The sequence below is a fragment of the Hippocampus bargibanti genome, linkage group LG03 (assembly GCF_051943395.1).
Source record: "Hippocampus bargibanti isolate YZ-2025 linkage group LG03, ASM5194339v1, whole genome shotgun sequence".
NCBI classification, from domain to species: Eukaryota; Metazoa; Chordata; class Actinopteri; order Syngnathiformes; family Syngnathidae; genus Hippocampus; species Hippocampus bargibanti.
This window is the reverse complement of record NC_142736.1, coordinates 3,701,113-3,716,899: the sequence shown is the minus strand read 5'-3', so window position 1 is coordinate 3,716,899 and position 15,787 is coordinate 3,701,113. Positions and strand designations below refer to the sequence as shown.

The following is a 15,787-nucleotide window of genomic DNA, read 5'->3' as shown; positions in this document are numbered from 1 at the left end:
GAAAGCATCTACAAGGGATCATTCCTCAAGATGGAGAAAGAAGAAGGCGACGTTCCTCATCAAGTGTTTAATGCTGATGAAACCGGCCACTACATCAATCCATCAACGACCATACAAAGGTCAATAAAACGACTTTATTATATAGTACAGTTTATTTCTTTAATTAAAATACCATAGCACATTTATTATACATAAAATAAGGTATATTTTGTGTAGTTTTAAGGCTTAGAAAAAAATGGAAAGTAGAAAATTATGTTTTATGGGGACCTGGGAACGGATTATTCACATTTTAATGGTTTCCTATGGCAAATATTTTTTTGGGATACACACTTTTTGCCTTACACACTCTGTCTGGGAAGCAATTAAGTTCGTAAGCCAAGGTGTCACTGTATGTGGGGCCACTTTGGGCGAACGGAGTGAGAAACGTGGTCCTAGTCGCCATTTGGCAAAGCGTTTCGACAGATGCAGTTGTTGGATTCCGGCCGCCATCCCACTTTGTCATTCCACCCGTCAACGCCGATCCAGTATTGCGCTACTGTTCTTGGCCAATCAACCCGGATTCGGTTTTTAATGACAAGTGGATTCTTCAACGGAATATCACCCTCACTAGGATCATAAAAAATGTATACGCCGCGACGCAACCTTACGGATAATGATCCGAAACGAGAAGCGCATCAAACGTTCTTTCCTTTACGAAGTTAGCTCTGTTACCCAAACATGACAAAGCGTTAAGTCTTGTGTAATGTCATGCGATACCGTGACGCGGTATAGTCATAACAATAAACACAAACACCCCTGACAGTGTCAATTAACACTCAAACCGTGGCGCAATGTGCTGAATTTGAAGGACAACCGACACCTCAGGACAAGTTGATGACGATGCCTGACATGACGTCACGGAGGGAACGGCCCTGACCGAGAAAGCGACACACAAAGCATTTTGGGTACTTTTTTTGGTCTGAAAAGTTCGTGTTGATCCGTGTTGATGGCGAAATTAGAAGGAAAACACATAAACACAATGGTGAATTGTTGTGCGTTGCACCAAGACTACTATTTGATACTAGTTGACACAAATTCCCAGCAGACAAATCAGCCCATTTCCAATAGAGCTTGGGCGCCATCTTGTGCATTTTTTGGGCACTACATTGGAGTCCAGACGGCTCGAATTGATACGGAAGGACTTCTTTAATCAATTGCAAACATTTATGCTTTCCTCTTCAGAACTATTTGAATCATATTCATAACTGGATGAGTTCAACCGTACAACATCTTAATGCTTGCCTGCTATACACTTTCCAGTTCAGTAACTTTAGTTTTCTAGCTATCTATTTGCTAACTATTAGCTATCTATTAGCTAGTGAGCTAGTTCTCTATCTATTTGAGTTACGTCTGGGCTGAGTGAACGCTGGCGCGTGCGGCTGCCACTGCTCACCCACAGAAAAACTGATCCTGTGACTGAAAAGTGACCTCGAGAGTTTTGAAAGGCGCTTATAAATGAAATGTATTTATTATTATTATTATTATTATTATTATGAAGAAAGCATCTTCTCCAAATCTGAACTCTCTGAAGCCATTGTTTTGATGCTGGAGCAAGGCAGTTTGTGAAGGAGTATCCTGGCGTGACATCACGAAGTGGGGGTGGGACTTACTGAAAATCCCCAGTTCCGAGCTCATTTGGTGGCAGTTTTGGGACACTTGAAGTCATTTTTTATTGGTCGATGAAAAGGTTTCTTCAGCCGTCATCTGTACTTTTTGGAAGGTGTCGGATGTTTCGCTTCTTATCCAAGAAACGTTGTCAGCAAACTAAAGTCTTACTGGTAGTTTAGGCCCTATATATATAAAGATATCCCTACTGTCCGACATGGCGGTGCCGGACTCTGCTATGATAGGTCCCTGCTCTCAGGTTGGGGGGAGCAGAGGACTACCCACTGCAGCTGCTCCACTGATAGTTCCTGTTGTACTGACTAACAACTGGGCTGATTGCCCCATTTCATCACTATTACTAATCCTATGTTGCCTAAGCAGGCTATTGTATGAACGATCCAAATTGAACCTCACACCACCAAACCGGTTTAATGAAGGATTTAGTTGTTTTATGAAAATAGCTTATTTTACTCCTCTTTCAAACCATCTATGTTCTTTCGCTAAGATTTTCACCTCATTGTCGTCAACTGAGTGGTTGCTAGCTTTTAGCTGCAAATGTACTGCCGATTGAGGCCCACTCGTATTATCCCTGCGATGTTTATAAAGTGTTTTTTTTTTAGAATTTGTTGAGTCTCCCCAATGTACTGCTCTTTACAATTTTCATTCTTACAATAATAATAATAAATTTCATTTATAAGCGCCTTTCAAAACTCTCAAGGACACTTTACCGTCACATGATAAGTTTTTCTGCAGGTGAGCAGCGGCAGCAACAATGTATTGAATAAACTACATGACATTGTTTTTCATTTGGCAGCCTATCTTTTGGATGCACTATCAGTGAAGCAGCTGCAGTGGGTATTTTATATTTTATATTTTGCTATCTCTTCGCTTTCTGTTAGCTGTATAGCTGGCTGGCTAGCTATCTAGCTAGCTATCTGAATCATATTCATAACTGGATGAGTAACGAGAAAGCATCTTCTCCAAATCTGAACTCTCTCAAGCCATTGTTTTGATTCTGGAGCAAGGCAGTGTGCGACCAATAGTGACGTCACGAACAAGGGGGCGGGACCTTCTGAAATTCGGCATCTCCGAGGTCATTTTGAAGTAGTTTTGGGACACTGCAAGTCATTTTTATTGGTGTTTTGCATTTGACTAAAAATATCCTACGTATTTTAGATGCTATAAAACATTTTTCTGATGTCAGTTAGGAAACAAAAAAATGGTGTCCGTTGTCCTTTAAAGGGAACGTGGGGCCCGAAAAAAAAAAAAAAAAGATTTTGCAACCTTGGTGCTTGGGTTATTGCGATTGTCCCAAATCACCAGAACGCGGTCGGCCATTCGTATCCGGGCTGCAGTGTGAAGTAGTAAAAGACCGGAGGGGAGGGAAGGGAAGGGGGAGGTAAGTGGGGTCGCAATCACAGCACGTTTGATCGTTTTGGAATAGCGAAGGAAAATCATGGCGGAGCATGACAATGGCTCATCAAATTTCCTCCGCAAATGACTTTTCGGTTTGTGGATGCCACGTGAGCATGCAGCACATGCGTCCTACAAATTAGAACCATTTTTTTGCACTGGACTACTCCATCTTTAACTGTGGGTCATGCGTCAAACAGAAAATATGCCGTATGGGGAGATGAAGCTGACGTTTCTCATAGAATTATAATTTGTTATTGGCAATTTGGGGTGACAATCAATGGAGGACTATAATTGCATTGGATTGGATGGGCCTTTATGAGTCTCGCAGTGGAGAAATAGAAATTTACACATCAGGAAAGTGATGGAAGAAAGCGGAAAGGAAAGGAAGACATAGAAAAACAAAATACAGGAGCTGCTGTAAAGGCAGCCTCTGTCGCGGCGCCATCTTGAAGTCAAAACAACAATAAAACAACTAAATAATAATAATAAAAAGTAATAATAATAATAATAATACATTTTATTTCTAAGCGCTTTTCAAAGTCTCAAGGTCACTTTACAGTCACAGGATCGGTTTTTCTGTGGGTGAGCCGCGGCAGCCACACCCGCCAGCATTCACTCAAATAATAGATAGCTACGTTCCTCATCAAGTGTTTAATGCTGATGAAAGCGGCCACTCCATTCCAACAAGCCATCAACGACCATCACAAAGGTAAATAAAACGACTTTATTATCCAGTACAGTTTATTTCTTTAATCATAATATCATAGCACATTTATTATACATAAAATAGGTATATTTTGTGTAGTTTTAAGGCTTAGAAAGTAGAAAATTATGTTTAATGGGGACCTGGGAACGGATTATTCTCGTTTTAATGATTTCCTATGGGAAACTACTTTTTGGCATACACACTTTTCGCCTGACACACTCTTTCCGGGAACCAATTAAGTTCGTAAACTAAGGTAGCACTGTGCATACATATTTATTTAAATAACACTTTAACAACAGCTATTCACACCCGCAAAACAATTTGCATCGTACCAAAGATTGTCCTAAAAATAATAATAATAATAATAATAATAATACGTGCCCCACCACTTCCCGCGCTCTGCTGTTTATAAACGCACTGGTTTTCATTTGCCGGTGCTGTCATTCTCCTCCGAGGATGCATGTGCACTTGCAGGTCACGCATCCTTGGCAATTTGTTCCAGTCCTCATCTGAGGGACTGAAAAAACAAAACAAAACATCACAACCTCATGTTGTGATCAAACACACGGCGCACGCCTTTGATAATAAAACCTAAAAAATAAAAAAAGTGACTGCATTGGTTGGGATGAGTGTACAAACAAAAGCTTCGTTTATTTATACAGCGATACATCAGCTTACGAACTTAATTGGTTCCCAGAAAGTATGTGCAAGAACAAAAGTTTGTCTTCCAAACATTTATTTCCCATAAGAAACCATTAAAATGAGAATAATCCATTCCCAGGTCCCCATAAACCATAAATTTTCAACTAAATAAGCCTTAAAACGACACAAAATATACCTTATTTTACGTATAATAAATGCGCTATTGTATTGTAATTAAAGAAATAAACTGTACTGTATAATGAAGTTGTATTATTTATAATAATAATAATAATAATAATTGGATTGGATTTGTCTTTATTAGTCTCGCAGTGGAGAAATTTACATTTCACAGCAGCACAGTGATGAAAGGAATAATAATAATAATCATCATCATCATCATCATCATCATCATCATAATACATTTTATTTCAAGCGCCTTTCAAAGCTCTCAAGGACACTTTACAGTCACGGACAAGCATAGATACAATAACAATAATAGCAAAAGTGCTCTACTCGATAACAAACCATGTCTGCACTCAAACAGAGGGGGTGTGGAAAACCAGTCCGGCAGCCACCTTGGTGGTGTTCGACCGTGTGGTTTGGTGTTCATCCGCTGAAAACTAGTCCGCCACCTTGTTTTATGTATAATAAATGTGCCATTGGATTGTAATCACGTGGCTTTAACCGAAGACTGGGGGCAGGTAATAGAGGACAAACACAAGTCGGCTACCATTTTCATGTTTGGAGAACGGACTCACTCTCTCTTTCTGTGTATCTATTTAATTTTTGCAGCTCTGTGTTTCTAAGAATAGTCAGAATATTCTGATTTTTGGGATCCGATTTTAAATAACTCATATCAAAATCCACAAAAAGAAACAAACATACAGTGATACCTCAGCTTATGAACTTAATTGGTTCCCAGAAAGTGTGTCTAAGGCGAAAAGTTTGTGTGCCAAACATGTATTTCCCATAAGAAACCATTAAAAATGAGAATAATCAGTTCCCAGGTCCCCATAAAACATAAATGTTCGACTAAATAAGCCTTAAAACTACACCAACTATTCCTTATTTTACGTATAATAAATGTGCTAGTGTATTGTAATGAAAGAAATCAACCGTACTTGATAATAAAGTCATTTTATTTACCTTTGTGATGGTAGTTGTCAGTGGATGGTAGCAATGGTCGATTTAGCATCCTGTTGCTGGGATGCTAAGTCACACAAACGCACACCTTGTTCGTGTTTTTTGATGATCACCTTTTTCTGCTCGACCGTCATTTTCTTTTGTGTCCTCTTCGTCTTAACACTAGCCTGTGCTGGGGTCTTTTTCGGTGTCATAATAGCAAAAGTACTCCACTTGATAACAAACCACATCTGAACTGCAAAGAAAGGGGGTGAAGAAAACTAGCCCACCAACCACCGTGGCACCGTGTGGTTTGGTTCGTCCGCCGAAAACTAGTCCGCCAGCCACCGCGTCGCCGTCCGAACATGTGGTTTGGTGTTCATCCGCCGAAATGTAGTTCATCAGCCAAGACTATATTCTCGCCAATTTAATGTTCATGAGGCGAAACGTTCAGAAGCTAAAGCGTTCGTAAGCTGAGGTATCACTGTAATTTTTATTATTTTCTTGTCTCTCAGGTGAGCACCTGCGCGTTTGTCCTCAGGGATACACCTGCTGCACATCCAACATGGAAGACAAGCTCAACCAACAGAGCAAAATGGACTTTGAAAAGTTAGTGGAGGAAAGGAGCCGCAACATGAGGGCTACGTTCGTTTCCAGTCATAAAAAGTTTGACGGTAAGTCGCTGGAGGGGACGCAAATGACTTTTTAATTCTTTTCCCCTACTCTCAACGAATAATATTCACGCGAGTCCGCTCAGACTTGGAGATGGCGACTCGTGATGGCGTGATGAATAATTACCGTGACTTGTATTTAATAAGATATGGGCAGACAGCTCGGTTTGAAGGGTTCTCGTTCTTTCATCCATGTTATTTTGTCTGCTACATCGGTGGACGTGTTTCATTTTTTTTAAGACCTGGCTAGCTTTGTCTCATTATTCAAATGGTTCCCCCACCCCCATTTTTCTATCTTTACTGCTCCCTATTAGAACTTTATGATAACGGCGGCTTCATTTAAAGGCACAGTAAAATAAATAAATGCAAAGTTTCTATTTCTATCAGTTTGCAATCAAGCATACCCCTCGATGGATAATTGAACAGTGAGTACCCAAAGGCTATTTTCATAAAAATGCCGTTTGGACGGATTGCTATTTTGTACTTGTAGACACCATGTTACAAGACATTGGGCAGAATATCATTTGGATAATATTGGCCCTTAAGTCATGGAAACCGGTGATAATAAAATGTCCACATTATTGGCTTGTAGCAATACGATTCCCTGAATAAAAACTATATATATATATATATATATATATATATATATATATATATACAGTGAGACCTCAACTTACAAACACCTCAACTTACAAGCTTTTTGTCTTACAAACGTCAAATTTATGAAAATTAAACCTTATAAGAAGCACTATTTTCATAATACACACCCACCACGGCTGGCGGAGTGATCTTCGGCGGAAGCACACGACCGAACAGCACCAGAGGTTAAGTTACCAGCAGTCCTTATGGAAGGTGACTCTCCTTCCATAAGCCATTAACGACCATCAAAAAGGTAAATAAAACTATTTTACAGCACAGTTTGTTTCTTTAATTACATTCGTCATGTAATGTGCCTCTCTTTCCAAACAGCAATTCCCTTTGACCTTCGACCTCCAACGCCATTCCACCAAGCCATAAGTCACAAATGTAAATAAAGTGACTTTATGATACAATGCAGTGTATTTCTTTCATTACAATACAATAGCACATTTATTATACATAGAATAAGGTATGTTGTGTGTGGTTTTAAGGCTTATTTAGCTGAAAAGTATATTTTATGGAAACCCGGCAACGGATTATTCTCATTTTAATGGTTTCCTATGGGATTTTTTTTTTAAGATACACACTTTTCGCCTTACACACTCTGTCTGGGAACCAATTAAGTTCGTAAGTTGAGGTCTCACTGTATATATATATATATATATATATATATATATATATATATATATATATATATATATATATATATATATATATATATATATATATAGTCATAACAATAAACAAGACTCGTTTTGTTTTTGTCTCCAAATGTGAATAATCTTGTTTGAAATGTGCATTATTGAATAGTATTCTTTTTTTATTGTTATTATTATGCATGCCTGTATAGTAGTTACCATATATTCCGGTGTATAAGGTGCACCGCAGTATAAGGCGCACCCCCAATGAATGGCGTATTTTCCATATATAAAGCGCACCTTCAACGTTTAACATGCAAACTCCACACAGGAATGCCCTGAATCTGGAATCAAACCCTGCAACTTTGCACTGCGAGGCCAACATACTAACCAGTCATCCACCGTAATGTCGCAATTGTACATTACATATCAAGTCAGGAATTTGTCGGTAGTGAACCATATCCATCTAAAAGTCTGTTTTTTTATACAATACAAGTCTATTTCTCTCTATTTGTCGGGGTATCTAAAATCAATGCTGCAACCCTTAACACTACTCATGAGAGCCCAAGAGACAGAGACAGAGGCAGAAAGACAGAGAGAGAAACTGACAGAGAGAGAGACAGAGACACAGAGATCGAGAGCGACAGTGACAGCGAAAGACACAGCGAGAAAGAGACAGAGATAGACAGACTTGAGAGAGAGAGAGAGAGCCAGATGCAGAAAGACAAAGAGATACACAGAAAGAGAGCAGGGGGGAGAGAGACAGTGACAGCGACAGAGATCGAGAGAGACAGTGACAGAGAAAGATAGAACGAGCGAGAGAGCGACAGATAGACTTGAGAGATAGACAGAGAGACAGAGATAGACAGACTTGAGAGATAGAGATAGAGACAGACAGAGCGAGAGAGATAGACAGACTTGAGAGATAGAGAGATAGACAGACTTGAGAGATAGAGAGAGAGAGAAATAAAGAAAGATAGGCAAAAAGACAGAGAAATACACAGAAAGAGAGCAAGGGGGAGAGAGACAGACAGATAGACAGAAAGGCAGAAAGACAGAGAGAGAAACTGACAGAGAGAGACAGAGAGATCGAGAGAGAAAGTGACAGTGAAAGACAGACAGCGAGAGAGTGACAGATAGACAGACTTGAGAGATAGAGAGAGAGAGAGAGAGAGAGAGAGAGAGAGAGAGAGAGAGAGAGAGAGAGACAGACTTGAGAGACAGCGACAGATAAAGAAAGACAAAGAGATACAGAGAGAGACAGAGATAGAGATAGAGAGAGAGACACAGAGACAGACAGAGACAGAGACAGATACAGATACAGAGACAGACTGACAGAGAGACAGAGAGATTGACAAACAGAGAGAGAGAGAAATCACATCGACTGGTTCACTGTATGGTTAATAGGTGATTTTTATAATGTACAGATGAATAATAAACATCAATGGCATTCCATTATTATTTCCTCCCGCTGCTTTCTGCTCACAAAACGCTCCCCCTCCCAAAATTATATTGCTGATTTCCACGCAATAAAACCATAAATTAATAACCAAGACAGTCGTAGAAATGATAAAAACAGTAAAAATTAAAAATCAAGTCTCATTGCAATGGAACAAAAAAAAAATAAAGTTTTGAAGCGAGTTTTAAAGATGGGCAGCGAGGAGGTTTGCCTAACGTTCACCTGGAGGTCAACTCCAAAGACCAACGGTAAAGGCTGGATTCCTTCTGAGCCTGCGCTTAGTTCTTGGCACCTTTAATAATGTCTGATTCGCAGACCCCAGGCAGGTGTGTTGGGGTGAATGAGCTCCGAGAACTAAAGATGCACTTAGCATGGACAGCTATCATATACAGGAAAAATACAGCCGTCACAAAGATAGTAGAAAGCCCCAGGGGGTGAAACCAAGATCAAGTCGGAATCATGCAAAGTCAAATGCCAAAGAGTCTAAGTTAGTTTTAAAGATGCGTGTTTTACAAATGGGCAGTGAAGGGGCTTGCGGAATGTTCAGTGGCAGGTCAATCCAGAGAGTGGGAACAGCAACAGAACAGGTTTGATCCCCTCTGAGACTCCGTTTAGTTTTTGGTACATCTAGTAATGTCTGGTCAGCAGACCTGAGGTGTCTGAAGGTGTGTAGGGGAGGATGAACTCGGATGGGTAATTATATGAACTCGGATGGGTAATTATATGAACTCGGATAAGTCATTCTATAGCACTTTAACAACAACATGGACAGCTATCATACACAAGAAAAATAAAGCAGTCCCAAAGATAGTAGAAAACACCAGGGAATGTAACCAAGATCAAGTCGGAATCATGCAAAGTCAATGCCAAAGAGTCTAAGTTAGTTTTAAAGATGCGTGTTTTACAAATGGGCAGTGAAGGGGCTTGCGGAATGTTCAGTGGCAGGTCAATCCAGAGAGTGGGAACAGCAACAGAACAGGTTCGATCCCCTCTGAGACTCCGTTTAGTTTTTGGTACATCTAGTAATGTCTGGTCAGCAGACCTGAGGTGTCTGAAGGTGTGCAGGGGAGGATGAACTCGGATGGGTAATTATATGAACTCGGATAAGTCATTCTACAGCACTTTAACAACAACATGGACAGCTTTCATAAACAAGAAAAATAAAGCAGTCCCAAAGATAGTAGAAAGCCCCAGGGGGTGAAACCAAGATCAAGTCGGAATCATGCGAAGTCAAATGCCAAAGAGTCTAAGTTAGTTTTAAAGATGCGTGTTTTACAAATGGGCAGTGAAGGGGCTTGCGGAATGTTCAGTGGCAGGTCAATCCAGAGAGTGGGAACAGCAACAGAACAGGTTCGATCCCCTCTGAGACTCCGTTTAGTTTTTGGTACATCTAGTAATGTCTGGTCAGCAGACCTGAGGTGTCTGAAGGTGTGTAGGGGAGGATGAACTCGGATGGGTAATTATATGAACTCGGATAGGTAATTAAATAGCACTTTAAAGGACAACCGACGTCACTTTTTTGTTTTTTAACTGACATCAGAAAAACGTTTTAGAGCATCTAAAATACCCAAAACACGCAGTATGATATTTTTAGTCAAATGCAAAAAAAAACAATAAAAATGACATAAAGCGTCCAAAATCTGCAAAAAATTGAGCTGCGAATTGGGCATTGTCAGAAAGTCCCGCCCCCAGTTCGTGACGTCACGCCAAGACATCTTGCATTGCTAGTGAATCAAAACAATGGCTTCAGATTCGGAGAATATGCTTTCTTGTTACTCATCCAGTTATGAATATGATTCAAATTCTTCTGAAGTAGAAAGCATACATGTTTGCAATCGATTAAAGAATTTATTTGTGCCATTTTGAGGCAACATTGGGGGGAAATTTCTCACACAAAAAAAGAGGCACAAAATGGCGACCTCCTGTGGCTACCTCCGTTTCCACAGGCTGATAAATTCCTTATATGGCGCTTGGACGCCCTCTTCTGGCCTCCTGGCGGCTTTTGGGTCCAACACGAGGTCCCCAGACCAAACAAGTACAGCAAAATACATTGACGTGATGGAAGGACCGCCACAATGCGTTCTTTTTACGGTCATGGGGCGGTCCTTTAGTGACGTCACGTAAAGACTCGTCACCAAGTCAAAAACAAGACTTCCTGAATATTCTGAGCGAGTCTTAAAACGGAAAATATAGCGATATGCCGTGGAATCTTTGTAAAGTACGCTAAGTAGAAGTCATTTGAAGCCATTTTACAAATTATGGACACAACTTGTCCAGAGACGTCGGTTGTCCTTTAACAACAGCTGAAACTGTTGTAAAAGTGCTTAGCATGGACAGCTATCATATACAGGAAATAAATCAGTCACAAAGATAGTAGAAAGCACCAGGGAATGTAACCAAGATGAAGTTGAAATGCTAACAAAACTAGCTAACATCAAATGATTCAATCCGTCTCAAAGGTCCTCATTATGCTCCTCTCCAGCCAGTTCGGTGTGAAATAGACCAGCTGAAAGTATAATTCGCCATTTTGTCATTATAGATAAAACAAATTACGTGTTTACATCCGCATCGGAATATTTACATTATTCTTCTTCATAATATTGTTTTCAGATTCGGCCGACTTAACGTAAACAACGATGATCTACTCTTTGTTTACGTTTATGGCCAGATTTGCAATTAAGATGCTCCTTTGCGCATGGTGTAATTGGCTGATAGCATCAATAATTCATGCAACGATTCATTTGATAAAATGATGTTAGGCCGGCGGCCATGTTGGGAGATTTATGCTTATTGGAGCAACGTTTGGCGTTTATGTTTTGTGCATTTTTTACGCAATTGTATCATGTAAGCGTCACAATGTAGCAACGCGGCCTCGGAAATAAAAATCTCCTCCGTTTAACGGTGACGTTATAATTTGACGATCAGTCGCGACAGGAAAATGCACGTCGTCCCAAAGGCAAATGATAAATTCTTCAAGGGATTAGGTTTGGAAATTTTTTATCCCAGCGGTTCCGGGGCTATAATCTGGTCCGTTTTTACTTTGAAGGAATCCCCGTGAGTGTTGGAAGACCTTGAAACGCCATAATTAAAGTAAAACAACTTCTCTTTCTTCTAATTAACGATATGATGAATTGATCGCTTGGCGGTAATACGTCAAACCCCATTATTGCCATCGTAAGTTAACTAACTCACTGCCAGACATTTACAAAAATGTGTCAACTCCATGCCAGGGTTTTTGTCATTGTCACTCGAATTCCAGGACACATAAAATATTGAGTTTTAGGACTACATAAACATTCAGACGAGCATAAGAAACCTTAGACTGTCTTCTTTAATGAGAAAAAAAAATCCTAAATTATATGGTTCTGGAGTTATATGAGCTTGAAATGGGGCCGAATGGACAAAATGCAATACATATTGATTTATATAGCGCTTTAGCAAAAGCTGAAGCTGTAACAAAGGGTTAACATGAAAAAAAAGGGAAATGTTGCCGCTTCGTTGAAGGCAAAAACATTGCCAGAGGTCTGAGCAGCGCTTTATCGGCAACCCAGCAAGAAAAACCAAAAACCCAAACAAATTCGGGAATGGTGCTCTACGTCACATTTTCAATTCCGGTATAAATTCGGGAATGGCGGTAAATGAGTTAAGTTGAGTGTTGAGCTAACCCACCAAAAAAAAGTTATACAAACCCTGACAAAAACTAAAATTTGCTATGCTAACAAACATTTGCGGTTGATTTAGGTCCGGTCATCGGAATGAACGTGATACCGACCACCACCTGTCAATCAAGTGGCATTTGCCAAAGTATTCAATATACAGTGATACCTCAGTTTACGAACTTTTCGGTTTACGAACGTTAAATTTATGAAAATTTTACCTTGGCATACGAAGTGTTTTACGAGGCCGTTCACCTAACAAAAAAATGGCAGCCGGCTTGTTTTGGTCCTCTATTCCCTGCCCCTAGTCATTGGTTATAGACATGTGATTGGTCAAGAATGCATATGTGAGGGGGGGTTTACAGATAGAGAGAGAGTGAAAACATTCTCCAAAAAACAAAATGGCAGCCAACATTTTCGCGTCCTCTATTCCCTGCCCCCAGTATTCGGTTAAAGCCACGTGATTGGTCAAGAACGCCGCAGTGAGGGGAGGTGTTTAAAGATTAAAGAGACAGGCAGACGACAGAGCGAGAGTGACAAAATGGATAGAAAACAGTGAAATTTGGACTCGTTTAAACTTTGATAGTTCAAAGGCAGAGTGTAGACTGCAAGGTTAAAATTCCCATTAATCAGGCTCCTCAAATAACCCGCACAAGCCATTGTACACTTGATGCAACGAGCTATCAACCCAGCTAAACAGAACACAATTGATGAGGAACAAGGTAAAATTATCGCAGAGAAAGCCCCTCCAAGGGATCATTCCTCAAGATAATAATAATACATTTTATTTATAAGCGCCTTTCAAAACTCTCAAGGACACTTTACAGTCACAGCATATTTTTTATGCGAGAGAGCAGCGGCAGCCACAAGCGCCAGCGTTCAATCAACCCGGAAGTGGTGAATGAAGAAGGCTACATTCCTCGTCACGTGTTGAATGCTGATGAAACCGGCCACTCCATTTCATCAAGCCATCAATGACCATCACAAAGGTAAATAAAACTACTTTATTATATGGTACAGTTAATTTCTTTAATTACAATACCATAGCACATTTATTATACATAAAATATGGTATATTAGAAAGTAGAAAATTAGGTTTTATGGGGACCTGGGAACGGATTATTCTCATTTTAATATGTTTCCTATGGGAAATTAATTTTTGGGATACACACTTTTCGCCTTACACACTCTGTCTGGGAACCAATTAAGTTCGCAAGCCAAGGTATCACTGTACAAAAAAAATCTGCTAATTTTCATGACATTTCCAGTGTGGAAATTTGGGCCGTGGCTATTTCAAGCATCTCGGATCATATGTTGGTCAGAATCTGTAGAGATTGTGTCTGAGAAAATCTAAAAAGCAGAAGGTTGTTTGAAACCCACATAGACCATCTTGGAGCCAACCAAACAGCCAAGCGTAAAAATAACTATATATAAATAAATAAATAAATAAATAAAAATGACCCCTGAAGGACAAGGTAGGACTTCCCAGCCAGCCATGTAACGGCATAAAAACGTCAGTCCACTGGAGAGGATGTGAAAATAGACAACCAAGGGGACAGGACAGGGAGAGGTCAGGCCAGGTCAACCATTGATTTCAAGCCTTCATCTCGGAAATGAAGACCAAAACTCCGTTGACAGTCCCACGTCCATTTCAAATGAAATCTAAAACCGGGCGTAAACACCGTTCCTGGAAATGGTCATGAATAAATAACCTCTATTTTGGTGTCCATGTGTTATACTAAGTGAACGTCAGCGAGACAGCAATTCTCTCGGGGACGGACGGACCAACGTGGTCCTCTGTCCAGCAGCGCTTTGGGCCGAGACTCGGTGGCAGCTTCCATCAAATCGCGGAAGGCCGTGACCTGATGTCATTTTTCCACTTGGCGATGGATGACTGCATCGGGAAGAACACACTAACTCGGTCCCACTGGTAAGCTTCAAGGAGAAGCTAGAAGAGGACGGAAAGTAGGTCCTTTAAGGCGCTGTGGCTAAGACAAAATTCCAAGGGCTTGGCAAAAATAAATACAGTGATACCTTGGATTACAAACTTAATTGGTTCCCAGACAGAGTGTGTAAGGCGAAAAATGTGTGTCCCAAAAATTACTTTCCCATAGGAAAGCATTAAAATGAGAATAATCCGTTACCAGGTTTTCTGTGATAATTTTACCTTGTTCCTCATCAATTGTGTTCGGTTTAGCAGGGTTGATAGCTTTTTGCATCAAGTGTACAAATGGCTTGTGCGGGTTATTTGTGGAGCCTGATTGATGGGATATATTAACCTTGCAATCTACACTCTGCACCTAAAGTTGAAACTAGTCCAAATGTCACTGTATTCTATCTATTTTGAGAACGGCACATCACTAATTGTAGCAGCTTCGTGTGGATCCGGAAAAATAGTTTGTATACCAAGGTAAAATGTTCATAAATTTAATGTTCGTAAACCGAAAGTGTTCGTAAGCCATTGGGTTCGTAAACCGAGGTATCACTGTACATAAAACAGAACTGAAATGCTGTATTGAAAAAGGGGGTCTACAAATGACTTCTTCACAACAAATGAAGGTGACATCCAGTTTACTTTGATTTATTTGTAGATGGATGAAAGATGTCACAATCATACCCTCGAAAAGTGGCGCTATGCAGACGCTCCCCACCTTACGAACGAGATAATAATAATAATAATAGGCACACACGCCAGCGTTCACTCAACCCAAAAGGAACTCGGATAGAAAGCTAGCTAGCTAGCTAATAGATAGCTAGCTGGATAGATAGCAAGCAAGCTAGATAGTCAAAATCAAGTCAAATTCAGTTTTATTGCCAAATATGCTAAGATGCATGACATATCTTTGTCATCAGTAGCGGTCCTCGAGCAATCGAGCAATGACAAAAACAAAATGGTCGCTGGTTAGCATGTACTCATCAGAGCCGAATCGTGGTGAAGATAGCAAATAGATTGCAAATAGATAACAAATACATAGCTAGAAAGTTATTTAGCTAGCCAATAGATAGCTAGCCAGCTAGCTAGCAAAAAGATAGCAAATAGAAAACAAATACATTGCTAGATAAGTAGCTAGCTATACAGCTAGTTACATTAGATACGTTCCGAGCGGTAGTTCGTCAGGTGAATTTGTTCGTAAGTGTGAAGTACGTTCGGAACGAAACGTGATCTGTATCATAAAAGCCACTAGCTAGCGCTC

General features: G+C 40.1%; 1 protein-coding gene across 1 annotated transcript in view; it reads left to right on the top strand.

Moving 5' to 3' along the window:
• The window catches only part of gpc6a (glypican 6a), a 143,409-nt gene that overhangs the window by 26,473 nt on the left and 101,149 nt on the right, over positions 1-15,787 (top strand). Inside the window, exon 2 of the mRNA XM_088991536.1 lies at positions 6,046-6,204. Within this exon, the coding sequence (XP_088847662.1) occupies positions 6,046-6,204 (159 nt within the window). The remainder of the gene's footprint in view (positions 1-6,045; positions 6,205-15,787) is intronic.